The sequence below is a fragment of the Rhipicephalus microplus genome, chromosome X (assembly GCF_043290135.1).
Source record: "Rhipicephalus microplus isolate Deutch F79 chromosome X, USDA_Rmic, whole genome shotgun sequence".
NCBI lineage: Eukaryota > Metazoa > Arthropoda > Arachnida > Ixodida > Ixodidae > Rhipicephalus > Rhipicephalus microplus.
The window spans coordinates 373,095,923-373,111,907 of record NC_134710.1 but is presented as its reverse complement, the minus strand read 5'-3'; the positions used below and the strand labels follow the sequence as shown (position 1 = coordinate 373,111,907).

Sequence of the window (15,985 nt, the reverse complement as noted above, 5' to 3'; positions counted from 1 at the left end):
AGAGACAGCAAAGCCCGCATGAAGACAGCGGGTTAGCCTTGATTTCCACAATGTACACCGAACTCTGAACGAGTGTTGCGTTCTTCTTAAACATTTTAAAGAATGCAATGTTCGTTCTTACATTTCCCAATGTATCCACTGAACACCCTCAAATTCACAGTGCAAATAGACGGCCATAAGGGACCAAACCACGCCTGTAACCAGCCCGTGGTACCCGCAGCACCGGCGACGTTCAGTCTAGATGCCGTCTAGATGCATGGCGACCACCTGCATCCTCCTCCCTGTCTCCTGCTTTTGCGGCGTGAAGCGGCCTTACAATGAAAAGCAGCGCTAGTTCTACGAAAGGAAAAGCAATCTTTTCAATCGGGTGTAACCCGTGAGCGTAGAACGCGGTACTCTTCTGACTTCGCTTGCTGATAGGGTTGCATTTTACGTTTTTCACCAGTGCCTTCCATGCTACACAGCCCGCAAACTTCGAACTACAGTAAGTTTCCAGCACAATTGTGCACATCAACTGTAGAAGCTTGTCTCACATAAAGTAGATATTACTTCAAATGGTTTGAAACGTAACGTGCAACATGATTCCCGATCGTGCAGCTAGCACTTATTTAACTCCACTATGCTGCATATTACTGCAGAGGAGAACTTGGCTGATGACATTACCACGTTCAACAAGGTGTTCGGCATGCCTTGTTCCAAAAGCCTGGCCATAGTTTATGGTTTTTTTCGCTCAGAGTGAATACAACCGATTGCCCAAGTAGTTCAAGCCTGAGTTTATTTTTTTACCAAAATAGAACATCAATGAGTGGAGCATAAATGTATTTAATTCAACACTAAGAGTAACTACTGAAAAAACGACGAACCAGCATATTTCCACCTTGTTTCTTGCATCAACCACTGACTATGAAGCACCTTGGAATAATCAAGCGAAAATGTTTTGTAAATTTAATAAAGGTACACACATTTACATCATAATTGATGTCTGAAGGTGATAAAGGACAAGATACACAGTAATCAGCAATTTGGGAAAGTGGTCTATAATGTGAACAGTATGGGTGTCATTGTATTCACATTTATTATGACTACACAGTGAAGTCTATTCACAAACATTCTTTATTCAGTTCTTTGCAGACTGTTTTACACAGAATATAGAGATTACAGACTCCCTCTATAGAATAGACTCCGCACTACTGCCAAGCTACAACTAAGTAGCTTTTTCTTTTTCTCAACCATGCATATACATGTATACATACCTGAAGTAAACCCTCAAGCCTCCCTACTCCCGCTTGAAGACAAAGTAAAAATGACATGAAAAGAACGTGCAAACACCAAGAAAAGATTCACCATGCATGTTGTGTGTCTAACACTTATGTCATATGTGCGTTCAATGCAGTGACTTTTGAAACTAAAAAGCATTAAATTTCCAAGCACAACTGACTACACAGAGCAAGCTCTTGCAATGAAGCCTACTGACCTCTTGAATTTTAATGATAGTTTGAAAGACTGTTCATATTGTTACCACATGTGTAATTTAGGTATGTGCATCTGCGTAGCGGGGAACATGGTGGTGGCAGAAGAAGAGGACATTCGAATGGTGGCAAGAGGTCGCTGCTGCGCGTTCACTGCTGTATACCATCGAGTCGACCGTCAGGTCGGCTCTGAATAAACCCCTCTCATAGACATAACAGAGTGGCGGAGGTGTTGGGTAACGCCAGAATGTTATCAGCAGCATATGTACAATGCAATGAGCACTTTTACACGTTGAAATGATGCATTTTCAATGCGGTTGAAAAGGCCACAGTGACTAATGTGAAAAGCAGCTAGTAAAACATCTTGTAGGATAGTTGGTTCATACGTTAGGTGGCATAAAACAAAGAAACTAAACATGTGCGAACTTCTAACCTAAAATTTAACCAGGGAAGAAAGCATGTATATAACGAAGCAAGTAAACTTGTGCATATACAGTATCATACAAAAGTGGCAACAAGCATTAATTTCACATATTGCACTGCAAGATAACCCAACTATAGAATGTCTTTCAAGAATTTCATTTACGTGCAATTCATAAATGGCTTGTTAGACATTATTATTATACCTATTTATTAGTATTGTGTCCAACAAAAAAAAATGAGCCTTGAAATTTCTGCTTCTTTTCTTCTTTCATAGCGAGGGTGTCGTTTTGGTAGACTAGATGCTTCCAGGCAGTAAGCAAGGGATTATTGGTCAGCTGCCAGCACGTAATAAGACTACATGCTACGCGATGCCAATAGGCAGACAAGGAATATTCCACACTTGCTGTCACGGCTTCTAGTATTGCTGACTGACACTGCCAGATATTTAAATGTACATACGTGAGCAGTCAGATTAACAAGTTTGCAAATATAACATGGGTGCAGAAAGCACAAGACCAGGTAGATTGGCGGATCATGGGTGAGGCCTTTGCCCTGCAGTGTGCATAGTCAGGCTGGGGGGGGGGGGGGGGGGTAAACAACAAGAGGGAAGGCAGGGAGGTTAACCAGGCACATGCCCGGTTTGCTACCCTACGCTGGGGGAATAGAAAGGGGGCATAAAGATGAGAGAGAGAGGAAAAAGAAGAGAAAGAGAGAGAGAGAGAAAAAAAAAGGATTGTCAGTCAATCGGCTGGCGCGTATGCAGCGGTGGCACTACACAAAAGTTAAAGGTGGTCACATAGGCCTGTAGTCCTCAAAAAGCACAAGACAGCTTTGACTGCTTTTTGAGCCGACGAAAGGCGATGACGGTGTTCCAGTAGCATCTGCACGGAGAGTGGCCGATCGTCCAATTGTCTCAATGCGTCTGAAAGCTTCTGTCTTTCAGAGGCAAATCGAGGGCAATGGCATATCAGATGGTCGATGTCTTCTTTGGTGCAGCAGACGTCGCATTCCGCATCATAGTCAGGCTGATGATCGTATAACCAATAAAGCGGACAAGGGTATGACCACCACTCTAGCTCATTTGGTAGATGATTGGATAAATTATTCGAAGGTTGTAGTTTCGGTCTCTGCCAACGGCATGTTAAATTTTTGGCCATTTTTCTTACCATTCACATTATAATTACTATTAAATAATAGCCCCTACACTTTCCTTGGCATCACTGTCTATTATTGCTCACTATTATTGCATCAAAAATAATAAAACAAGCCATAAAATTTTAACTTATCTTCTTATACCTTCTTATATTAAATGTTCCAACGAAATTGTGCACAGAAAAATTTCCACTGTTCTCTAGACTTTTGATACTTGAAATACACATTTTTACGGAAGTGGACCTCTTCCTTGTGGCCCAGGAATAAGTATACACAGCCCAGCAACTTATGTTGGCAGTGAAAAAATGCTGAGAAACGTTATGCTAGAGAAACAAGAAGCCTGCATTTATGCAACAAGTTGCAATTGGCAGGTGTAGCTTGCAAAAGCCGAGCGAAACTAAGGACATCACAATGGCACCCACAATTATGCCCACAGACTGGAAAGCTTGAGGCAAAATATCTACCATAAAATGCGGAGCAAGCACTGTTACCCTAAAGAGCATACCCCTCCCTTTTTCGGGAAATCTGACAAGTGCCAATGACCAAACAAGAGCACCCCTTTTCTCGTGTGACCACTTTTTTTTTCAAGACAAGCGTCGTTTTTGTAGAAAAAACTACAAGAATAAGTACACCGAATGCCATATCTAACGTTGTTTATCAAGTTCCGCTATCCATAAATAAATAAACCATTTCACTAGAAACAAGTATGTGCATTTTTTATTTTTTATACTGGCTCTCCTTCCTGCCATCTTCAACAGAGAAAGCAGCCCCCTTCCCACCAACCAATCTGGTCGGTTTATCCTTCCCCGCAGGGGGGGACGTTTGCTCGGCTTTTGACAAAAGTTTTCACTGGAGTCCATTTTGAGCCCAATTAACATATAAGCACAGACTAAAGAAAGTGGAACGTCTTAAGGAGAGGTTTATTGTTTTTTAGGAAAACATTAAACACCCTAATAAGGCTAGGCCAGTGACAGTGGGCCTTCCGCAAGATTTACTTCGCTTGGTGTCGAGCATAAATTCCTGACAAATTTTAATGATGCTTCCACAGCAACACTACCAAGAGAACACAGTACAATTTCAACTTCCATGTGAGTGCCTTGAACTGTTTCTTGCTCGGCCCCGAACCAAAATTCAAGATGATGACAGGAAAATGGCTAAAAACAAAAAATGCCCATCCATATTTCCGATGAAATGCTTTATTCACAAGTCTTTTTATTCCCCCTCGTCACTGTCAAACGACTCCTCAGATTGATTCATTGATTTGTGGGGTTTAACGTCCCCAAACCATAATATTATTATGAGAGACGCCGCAGTGGAGGGCTCCGAAAATTACGACTACCTGGGGTTCTTTAACGTGCACCCAAATCTGAGCACATGAGCCTACAACATTCTGCCTCCATCGGAAATGCAGCCGGCGCAGTCGGGATTTGATTCCGCGACCTGCGGGTCAGCAGCCGAGTACCTTAGCCACTAGACTACCACGGCGGGGTGCGACTCCTCAGAGTTGGACGCAAAAGTTAAGTTCGCGCACCCGCCCTGCAGAGTCTTCTGGCGAGATATCACTGATGCCAGAGAGCCTGGTGATAAGTGATTCTTAAAAGAGAAAGGAAGAGAAAAGTGAGCCCCGTTACTGTCTGCTTCAGTGAGCGACACTTCCACAGTAGCTCACAAGAGATGGGGGTGAGAAGAAATAAAAAGGGGTAGGAGTAAAGGTGTAGGAAAGCGGAAGAAGAAGAAGAGAGGAAAAGACGTGAGGTGGTAAGCCAGAGCAAGCGACGACAAACTGAGGGGATAGAAGAGATAGGAAAGATGGGAGCACGGTCACTGTAGTCCGAGGACGGGGCACACCTGCGAGAGCTCCTTTCGGCGTCGGTAGATAGCGTAGAGCAAGTCCAGTCGGTCAGAGCTACACTGCCGTCGAAGGTCGGCGGCGGCAGGAGGTGACGTAGGGCGAGCCCAGTCGGCCAGAGCCGTGCTGACGCCGGAGATCGCAAGCGCGCGGAGCGCGCGAGCGCACAACCGGTCGACCCGGAATCCAGCAAGCGAGTTGAGAGCCTGGCGAATAGTGCACCATCCTCTGAACCATTTGGTGTACTAGATATACAACACGAACTCGCAAGTAATCCCTTTAAAATTCCTTCGTAAAAGCATACCAATTACCCGCCTTCAGATATATTGAACACCGTACAAGCTCGAAAGATGCACTTTGGCACTCGCCGCGCCCCGCGATCTCAGCGGTAGTGTGGCTCCGCACGCGAACTGAAGGTGCGCTTTGGCACTCGCAGCACCCAACGACCTCCGCAGGGCCCTGCGCCTCCGTCCAAACCACATATTACAAAAATCATGATTATCATGTTCGGGCGTGTCATTCACCTTCGTCATCTAATCATATTATGTGATACCGAATTTAATATATGTAGAGCTAGCAAAATGGCTGCAAGCACGCTATGAGCATGGCATGTGGTCCGTTTTTACATGACATGCATGTCATGTAAAACGACTTCAAGAGATCACCATCATGGGTGCGCCGATTTATTGAAATTGAAAGGCTTTGCGCTGAGGCAGCGTACTTCCATCTTTCCGCAAACGCTGCATCAGTAAGGCATTTAATGGAATAGAGGACGATGCAATCTGGGATGTTAACAGTGAAGAAAAATTGACAGATCCCACATACAGTAGGAATCGATCATATGCAAAGCACGAATGAGAAAGATTGATATGTCACGATGAAATCAGCACAACCTTATGAGATGGAGGTAAATGATGCCATACATGACTTCTGTGTCATGATTATCATGTTTAAATGTATCGTTTACCTTCGTCATCTATTTGGTATATATATGATTGGTATATAAATTTGGTATATGTGGAGTTAGCGGAATGGCCGCGAGCACGCTATGTGCGTGGCATATTGTCGTAATCTTACATGACGTGTGTCAGAATGATCATGTTTGCACCAGTCATATACTTTCGTCATCCATTGACGTCCTGTAACACCAAGTTTGGTATGTGTGGAGCTAGCAAAACGGCCGCGAGTGCATCATGAAGGGCCCAACATACTCCAATGCAGCTTTGACGCACGTGCACGTTGGGCACAGCGAGGCTACGCTAGCGAAACGCGAGCACTCTATTGTCTGACGCCAGGCGCGACCGCCGAAACCAGCATCCGTCGGGGCGGCTTGACGGCAACCGGCACTAAACCCGACATGCTGCATTTTGCGCCGATGTGTTACCCAGACAACACTATGGAGGGACACCAGACGAAGGGACACTCTGTCTGGTGCCCGGATGCGCTGAAATGCGCATGCGTCAGAACAACGCAGCGTGGCGCGTGCCTGCGAGTATATGGCAAGAGCGGCGCCTGGCGTGGCAACGCCGGCGAGCACGCGCACCATGTCTCATCGAAATGTATTGGTGCCTTGACTGTGGCATGTAGTCATGTTCTCATATGACATGCATCTCATGATTATCATGTTCGCACCAGTCACATACCGTCGTCATACATTGACGTCATGTAATACCAAATTTGTCAAATGTGAAGCTAGCGAAACAGCCCCGAGCACATCATAAGTGTGGCATGTAGTCACTTTGTTACATGACACGCATGTGATTATCATGTTTGGATGTGTCATTTACCTATGTCGTCCGATCGTGTCGCGTAATACTGAATGTCATACATGCGAAGCTAGCAAAATGGCCGCGAGCGCATCATGAGCGTAGCATGTAGTCATATTGTTACATGAAACGCATCTCATGATTATTATGTTTGCACCAGTCACATACCTTCGTCATCCATTGGCATCACGTAATACCAAATTTGGCATATATGAAGCTAGCGAAACTGCCGTGAGCGCATCATAAGTGTGGCATGTAGTCATGTTTTTACGTGACACGTATCATGATTATCATGTTTGCACCATTCACATACCTTCGTCACCCATTCATGTACTGTAATACCAAATTTGGTATATGTGCCACCAGCGAAACGGCCCCGAGCGAATCATGAGCGTGGCATATAGTCATGTTGTTACATGACATACATGTCATGATTTTCACGTGAGGGTCTGTCGCTTGTGTTCGCCAATCAATCATGTCATACCATACCAGTTTTGCAACATGCCATGTGAACGAAACAACTGCTAGAGTTGCAGGACCATGAAATGTAAATCATGACGTTCATGACAAACGTCATGATTTTCATGTTATGATTAGTTAAATATGTTTTTCATACAGTCATGTTATGCTATACCAAGTTTGGTATTCATACTATTATCGAAATGTCCAGGAGAGCTAAAAGTCGTAGGCGGCTAGATAGATACGCTCAAGGTCGCCGAAGTTCGTTAAGAAATGCTTCGCATTTAACAGATTTCGTCGGACTCAAGTTCGAATGAGTCTGAGTGACAGCACTTAGTGGCCTTTTGCTGTTTAACTACATAAGATTAGTGTCTAAACAAAATAAAATGTTACCACAGTGAAGCTGGTTGTGTCGCTTATTTACCAATGTAAGGGTGTGCCCTGATGCTTTGCCATTTCTAAAATTTTGTTTTTCGGAGATTCAAAGTTTGGGAGGTCTAACTATCTTCTGGTTTTATGATAGTTGAGATCAAGAAAAAGAAATAAATGTGGGCCGAGCATGCATCGCGTAGGCTGGACAATTGCTGGTCATTAAGGGCAGCTCTCTGAATTCCAAGAGAAAGCAAATGCATAAGAGGAGAGACAGAAAATTAGGCGGGCAGACGACGTTAAAAAGTTTGCAGGCATAACAGGGCAGCAGAAGACAAAGGATCGGGTAGGCGAAACATGGGAGAGGCCTTTGCCCTGCAGTGGGCGTAATTAAGCTGCTGCTGCTGATGATGGACATGAAAATGAAAAAAAGTATGTTCATTACACAGCCTTAAATTGTTGCGTTTGAATCCATGAGCACAGTACATCGTAAAATATCACAACCTTCAAGATCTTTCACGAATGTCTCGATTAAGAATCTGTGCACAGACAATTTGTACTGAGACAGTCTCGCCACGCTGTGCCTGCAGCTCACATCCTGTCTTACACAAAAGGCACTTTGACCTTACAGTCATGGTCATGTGAAAGTCACTCTTTATGTCTTCCGCATACCTAGGACTGACCCGTTCACTGGTCAGGTACTTAAGTAGCAGTTGAACTGTGGCATGCTGTGGATGTTTCTTCCTCCAGGACTCCATAACCTCAAAGCCAGAACAGGTCAGGCATCGCTTGACCTGTGGCTTAGAGGCACATACCATTGATTCCAGCCGCTCGATCTCGGCCTCCTTGACATTTATAGTTTTTGGAAATGCTCGAACAACTGTCTTCCATGTACAATTCTCTTGACAGAGATAGAGGATGGCGCACACCAACTCTTTCTGACCTGGGAGGAACAAAATAAAAAAATAAAAAGTCTTCCACAGTCCAGCAAAAACAAGAGAGGGAAGCAACGTCAAATAAACGTGAAAGGCCGGAACGTCTCCCAGTGAGGTAGCAACGCAGGGTCAGAGTTGCAAAATCATGTTAAAGAAACAACAAACAAACAAAAAACCCCCAAGAGACTCAATACATAATCATAAAGCAACCAAATACACAACTACCAGATGATAAATGCTGCCAACAAGATGGCTGAAAGGTATCTTCAGTGTGCTTATGCTTCAGCCATATTAAACATTGCAAAGCTGCACTAATTTTTGTAGTGTCTGTGGGCACAGTGGGCTCAGACGTGCTGTGCTCTACTTGTTCTAAAATGCACTCCATTAAGTGTGTGTGGCATATGCGGCATTAGTCAGGGTTTGTACATGTTTCCAAAGCGAAAATTCAAGGATATTCAAGGGCTTTACAGAACCTGTTACAAGTTTTTCAAGGACTCAAAGTGGCATGCTAAGTTGACATTTTTCACTCTAAAAATTTCAGAAATTACCAATTTTAATGCACTTACAATAAATATGTAGATATTGCAATTATAAAAAAAAACTCAAGTCTTAATACCTTCTTGCACCCTCTTCCTCACACTCCATAGGGGAGAGCATGATGCCGCGTCATAAAGTTATGCACTGAAGGGCTTCATAGCGTATGTGTTGCCAGGTCTTAAAGGGGTGGTGCCACAATAATTGCGGCTTGCGTGCTTTTTGCTGCAAGCGCTAACTATAGCTCTAACAAGCACGATAGATGCACCAAGATTCATTTATTCCAGCTAAATAATTTATTGCCTTATTGATATGGACAATTTTCAGTTCATGTTTGTGGGCACCTAGTTGGGCAGGTACGTAGCAGTGTAGCTGACTTAGTCAAGTGATCGCAAAGCTTTGCACCCATCATGTTGAGTATCGTCCGCTCTCGCACACAAATGCCACACAAGCACCAGCAACACACTGCTCACTGCAGCAGCTGCAATGCTTTGCCAGAACGCACATGGCAGAAGTCCAAAGGTCACTCACCTCACTACAAATCAGGTGTGACGTCACTAGAACTTTTGTTGCCTGCCCTTCCTATAGAGCTACGTCAGTGTTGGATGCGCTCGCAATGGGCCTCAATTAGAAGGTTGATCCTTTAGGTACACTTGGGAAGTGACTTAAAAATATACTCTAAATGTTTCACAAGTCCCGCCATTCATGTGGAGTGTCCTTGCCTAAATAGAGAAAACCCACAATGTGCTTGCTGTAGCCTTGAAACTTGATGACACCACCCCATCAAGAGCGTTGGCTTGTGCACAGTTGACAATTGCAGTACATTGCTCAACAACCAAGAAATAACAACTGTGACAGTGGTTAATATACACTCATCCTATGGTTACATGTGTGTTCTTTTTTAGCATCATTCTTGGTGAGCTGCAACAGTTGTTCATCAGCACTCGTCCTGTGCCCTTCTTTTTTTCATGTGTCCTTTGTGCTTGAGCAGCGCGTCGCATGTATAGAGTTGCTTTCCCTTCTTCGAGTGACATTATAATTTCTTGCTATCGCATTCACTGCTTCACCCTCGCCATGAATTTTTTTTCACATGCACTTTTGTAAAATTGGACCATGTTCACCCACGCCACCTTACTGTTTTGGGAATGAGGAGCTTGACAAGTCGACACACGAATCTACCACATTTAGGAGGTCTTGATGTTGACATGAGAGTGCACTGCTCCCAAAATTCAAGGATTTTTAAGGATGGCAAAAGATTTGAGGACTTTCAAAGGCTTTGTACATGCAGTTTTTAAATTCAAGGGTTTTCAAGGATTTCAAGGACCTGTACGCACCCTGTTAGCAGAGACACATCTACATAAAACATTGCCACGCTAGCCTCTTTTTGTATTTCTATGTAACCGGTTTATTACAAGTAGTACAACGACTGCCTTTGGCAAACGGTGCACGAATGTTTGAGCCCCTTTCAGATTATTTTGCATTCTGCCAATTACTTGAGCGCGTAAATGTGAACCACACAATATATTCCGAAACTAGCACAGCCGCCAATCATAAGACTTGAATGTTTGATGCCACACATAAATGCTGACGCACCTTACCACTGATAAGACTACTCAATGGCCACCGACCGTTCACGTCACTATTAGTTTACAGTGTGAATCACTCGCATGTATTTTTATTTTCGAGCCACGAGTCTACCGCACTACAAAAGTTTAGTTTTAAGAATGCCAATTGCTACTTTCGTCAATGTTGCGGCCATGAGACAATATTGCGAAAAGATGCACAATTTGTTTTTTTATTTCAAGGAACAGCTTGACCAGTTTCAAAACGTCTCATTCCAAGGCATGAAAAATAAAAGCGAGCACTGCTTTATTTACGACCTTCGGTGTTATTCAAGGAGTGATTACAGTTGGAGTCAGCAAAAGCTGAATAGGAAAATGACGTTAGTACAAGTGGAGTGGGAATTTGATATCAGTATTACATAACTAAGTTCACTCGTGAAGTTAGGCAGATTAATTCTCCTGTGGTGGCATTCAAAGGTTCTTACACAAGATCACTTTAATATTGTTATGGGAAGGAGACTGACTCAGAGGGGTAGTCACCGATGTATTTTCAGCCGGTTAGGCGAGCAGCGCCAGCCACACAGATAGCTCGCACCAGTCTATCTCCTTCGTCTTCTTCAGCTCCATGCACTGGCACGTAGCATGACCCCCGGCGGCAGAGGCACCGTCCCGGTGCTTTAAAGGTCGTTATCTGACGCATTATTGTAGGGCTTGATCCGCGAGACGTGTACGATATCACTGGGCCGCATAGTAGATGATGATGGACAGATGGGGCTGATCTCGTAAGTGACAGGTGTTACTTGACGCAATATACGGTAGAGTCCCATGTAATGAGACAGAAGTTCTTCAAATAGGCCCAGCTGACGATGAGGGGACCAGAGTAAAACGAGAGTACCGGGAGTGAAATGTACGTCTCTATGTTCCGCATCGTACCGACAACATTGGTTGGTTTGCGACGCCATCAGCCGAGCGCGAGCGAGCTGACGGGCATGACCGGCTCGCGCAATCGCGTCGCGGGCATACTCGGTGGTGGACGAGGTGTGAGCTGAGATGACTGTGTCCAGTGGTAAAGTCGGCTCTCTTCTGTACAATAAGTAGAACGGCGAAAAGCCCGCTGTGTCGTGACGGAATGAATTATATGCGAAAGTTGCGTAGAGTAAGGCAAGGTCCCAGTCTCGGTGGTCGGGCGACACGTACATAGCGAGCATATTTGTAAAAGTGCGGTTAAATCGTTCGGTGAGGCCGTTTGTTTGAGGGTGGTAAGCGGTTGTCAGTGTGTGTTGCATGGAACAAGAACGCAGAATGTCGGCGATGACTTGGGATAGAAATGTACGGCCACGGTCTGTGAGAAGCTGTTTCAGAGCACCGTGAATCAATATAACGTCCCGTAACAAGTCAGCGACGTCGGTTGCACAGCTGGTCGGTAGAGCTCGCGTAATAGCGTAGCGTGTAGCGTAATCTGTAATAACGGCTATCCATTTGTTTCCCAATGTTGATGTGGGAAAAGGACCAAGCAGGTCTAATCCAACACGGTAAAATGGTTCCGCGGGTATATCAATTGATTGAAGATGGCCAGCGGGTAGCAGCGACGATGTTTTACGACGTTGGCATAGGTCACACGTGGCAACGTATCGGCGTACCAAACGAGCAAGGCCTGGCCAGAAAAAACGGCGCCGGACGCGCTCGTACGTACGGGATACACCAAGGTGTCCAGCCGTGGGAGCGTCGTGAAGTTCGGTGAGAACACAGCGGCGCAAATGCTTAGGCACAACAATGAGAAGGTCGGGCCCGTCTGGTCGGAAATTGCGACGGTATAGGATACCCTTTTGAATGACAAAGTAGCAGATGGAAGCATCATTTGTGGAGGATTCCATACGGCTGATGATGTCAAGCAGCTCTGGATCACGCTTATGTTCTTCCCCAATATTAAGAAAGTCGGACACTGACAAGATAGAGTTCTCCGTGGGCTCATCAGTGTCCTCAGGATCGTAGACAGGGTATCGAGAGAGGCAATCGGCATCACGGTGTAGGTGGCCAGATTTGTAGACCACCGAATAGGAAAACTCTTGCAGGCGCCAAGCCCAGCGACCAAGGCGGCCTGATGGATCTTTCAGAGAGTTGAGCCAGCAGAGTGCGTGGTCATCGGTAACTATCGAAAATGGGCGTCCGTATAGGTAAGGTCAAAATTTCGCCACCGCCCAAACAAGAGCCAAGCACTCACGCTCTGTTATCGAATAGTTACGTTCAGGGGCGGATAGGAGGCGACTGGCATATGCAATAACGCAATCATGGCCATGTTGTTTCTGAGCCAGCACTACACCAATGCCATGCCCACTTGCATCTGTACGAATTTCCGTAGGGGCAGCAGGGTTGAAGTGTGCCAGCATCGGAGGGGTAGTGAAAAGAGCGACGAGAGTCGAGAACGCAGAAGCCTCTTCGGAGCCCCATGAAAACGGGACTTCTTTCTTGAGGAGCTGCGTAAGCGGCCTCGCTATGTGCGCAAAATTTTTCACGAAGCGTCGAAAGTAGAAGCATAGTCCGATAAAGCTGCGTACATCTTTCGCAGATCGTGGTACAGGAAAGTTTTTGACCGCGCTGATTTTTGCCGGGTCTGGTTGTACACCGTTGGGGCCAACTAAATGGCCAAGCACTGTGATTTGATGGCGTCCAAAGTGACATTTGGACGAGTTGAGCTGCAGGCCAGCGCGACGGAAGATTCCCAGAATGGCTGAGAGGCGCTCTATGTGAGTTTCAAATGTTGGTGAAAAGACGATGACGTCGTCCAAGTAGCACAAACAGGTGGACCATTTGAATCCTCTGAGCAGGGAGTCCATCATTCGTTCGAAGGTGGATGGAGCATTACAAAGGCCGAAAGGCATGACCTTGAACTGATATAGGCCATCGGGGGTGATGAATGCCGTGTTTTCACGGTTCATTTCATCTACCTCTATCTGCCAGTAGCCGGAACGAAGGTCTATGGAGGAAAAATAGTGGGACCCATAGAGGCAATCAAGCGCATCATCTATTCGTGGCAGAGGGTAGACGTCTTTTTTGGTAATTTTGTTTAGGTGTCGATAATCCACGCAGAAACGCCATGCACCGTCTTTCTTGCGGACTAGCACTACAGGAGAAGCCCAAGGACTGCAGGATAGCTCAATGATGTCCTTGGCGAGCATTTTGTCGACCTCACTTTGGATGATGTGACGCTCGGCTGCCGACACCCGATACGGACGCCTATGAATAGGATGCTCATTACCAGTGTTTATGCGGTGGCTCATACCGGTAGCTTTCCCCAACGGACGGTCGCTGATGTCAAAAACGTCGATGTAGGACAGCAGAACCCGGTAGAGCTCATCAGTCTGCTGCGGCGTTAAGTTGGAAGTGATCATCGAAGTAATAGCGCTGTCGGAGCAAGTGGCAGATTGATGTTGAGCGTGGGGGTCAGAAGGGGCGGCCATCGCGAAAACATGTACCGCATTGTCTTCTAAGGTGCAGAGCAACGCCAAAGAGATCCCTTGTGGCAAAACTTGAGGTGACAAGCTAAAGTTGACAATTGGGAGGCACGTAGAACGGACAGAATGGTGTGCGATAATGTAATGCCACGGCTTATGAGGACATCGGTGATAGGCGTCAGAACATAGTCCCCGTCGGGAACTGGTGGTATTGAGACGAGCTCTATGTAGGTCAGTGTCTGTGGAGGGAGGCGCGCGTGTCCCGTTGTGCAGAGGCAACTTGACCGTTGTGTAAGAGGTTCTGTTGCGGGCAAGTGTAGACGGAGCGTACTGGTCGAACAGTCTATGAGGGCAGAATGCACGGACAGGAAGTCGAAGCCTAAGATTACGTCGTGGGGGAATTTATCAAAAAGGGTGAAGAGAACAACTGTGTATCGATTGGCAATGCTGACACGAGCGGAGCACATTCCCACGATAGATGTTATTCCACCATCCGCAACACGGACGAACTGAGTGTGGTCGCAGGTGTGAGAACCTTCTTGAGCTTGCGGTAAAAATCACTCGTCATGACGGAAAGTTGGGCGCCGGTGTCGACAAGAGCAGTGACATGTACGCCGCCTACTTGTACGTCTATGAGTTTCCGTTTTATCGGTATCGTCAAAAGAGGGTTTTCGGTCAGTCCGAGCGATGCAGCCCCACCTCCGGGGGCTGCAACGCTTAGCTTTCCGTCGGGGAACCTCGAGGGAAGGCGGGGGAAGATGGTCGGCGGGGCTGTGGAGAACGAGACTGGCGACGTTGGGGGGGGATGGAGAGCGGGAGTAGCGTTGTTCAGAAGCAGGTTCCTGGGTAAAATGGTCGCAGCTGGTCTCATGGCGATAGGCAGGACGTGCATAGAAGGGACGAGAGGACGGTTGTGCAGGAGGACCCCAGCGACTTCTGCAATGGTGAGAAATGTGCCCGATTCTGTGACACAAGAAGCATATCGGCTTGTCATCGTGTGTTCGCCATGCGGACGGATTACGGAACGTTGAGGGAGAGCCGGTCGAGAAGGGACGTGCAGGCGTGTATCGGGGCTGGTAGTCGGTGCGGGGAGGCGGTGAGATAGAGTGAATTCCCAAGCTGGCGATTTCCTGCCGGACAACTGCTTAAATGAGAGGCAACGTAATTAGCGGAGTGGGGTCGGGGGACGTTGGTCCCACCTTAGCTGGAGCAGCCGCTTCAAGCTCCCGCCTGACGATTCGCGTCAAGTTGTCACAGGTGTCTGGTGGATGATATGTGTCGAGACACGAGGACGTCGCAGTGGTGTTCGGGAGGCGCTGGAACTGATGGGAGATGCATCTGCTTTTAGCTTGTTGGAACCGGCGGCATTCTTGAATGATCGCATCAACAGACGACACATTGTTGAATACCAACAAGTTGAACGCATCGTCGGCGATACCCTTTAGGATATGCGCAACTTTTTCAGGTTCAGACATATTTTCGTCAGCTTGGCGGCATAGTGAAAAGACAGCCTGAATATAACCGATGAAGGGCTCCGTGGAAGATTGTGCGCGAGTCGACAACTTATTTTTTGCAGCTTCACGACGGCAAGAGATGTTGCCAAAAAGCTCACGGATCTTTGCCTTGAAGCTGTCCCAGCTTGTTATGTCATGCTCGTGGTTATCAAACGAAACAAGAGGGGTTCCGTCGAGGTAAAAGATGACGTTTGCGAGCATAAGAGTGGGATCCCACCTGTAAGTGGCGCTGACGCGTTCGTAGAGCCGTAGCCATTGGTCGACGTCGGAACCCTCGCTGCCCGAGAACACGCCGGGGTCTTTGAGCGCGGGAAGCATCACGAAAGTTATTGCGGGCGCTGGGTTGACAGGTTGGGCAGAAGGGGGAGCGGCCGGAGAGGGTGTAGCCGAGTCATGTTGTAAGCCGCGACGAAACGTCCGCTTCGGAGTTCCGTGGCGAGGACGGGGATCGCACAACTACACCAAATATGTTACGGGAAGGAGACTGACTCAGAGGGGTAG

At 46.6% G+C, this 15,985-nt stretch overlaps 1 protein-coding gene across 8 annotated transcripts in view; it reads right to left on the bottom strand.

Moving 5' to 3' along the window:
* LOC119161075 (uncharacterized) overlaps positions 1–15,985 on the bottom strand; it is a 193,920-nt gene that overhangs the window by 132,344 nt on the left and 45,591 nt on the right. For 2 of the 8 annotated variants that reach the window (XM_075879987.1, XM_037413404.2), the window contains one exon: positions 1,096–8,430. The exons of 4 other annotated variants lie outside the window; for them this stretch is intronic. In XM_075879987.1, coding sequence (XP_075736102.1) covers positions 7,994–8,430 — 437 coding nt within the window. In that variant the 3' untranslated portion in view covers positions 1,096–7,993. Of the gene's footprint in view, positions 1–758; positions 8,431–11,058; positions 15,981–15,985 lie in introns of those variants that run through there. 2 more of the 8 variants (XR_012887502.1, XM_037413405.2) reach the window with 2 other exon arrangements.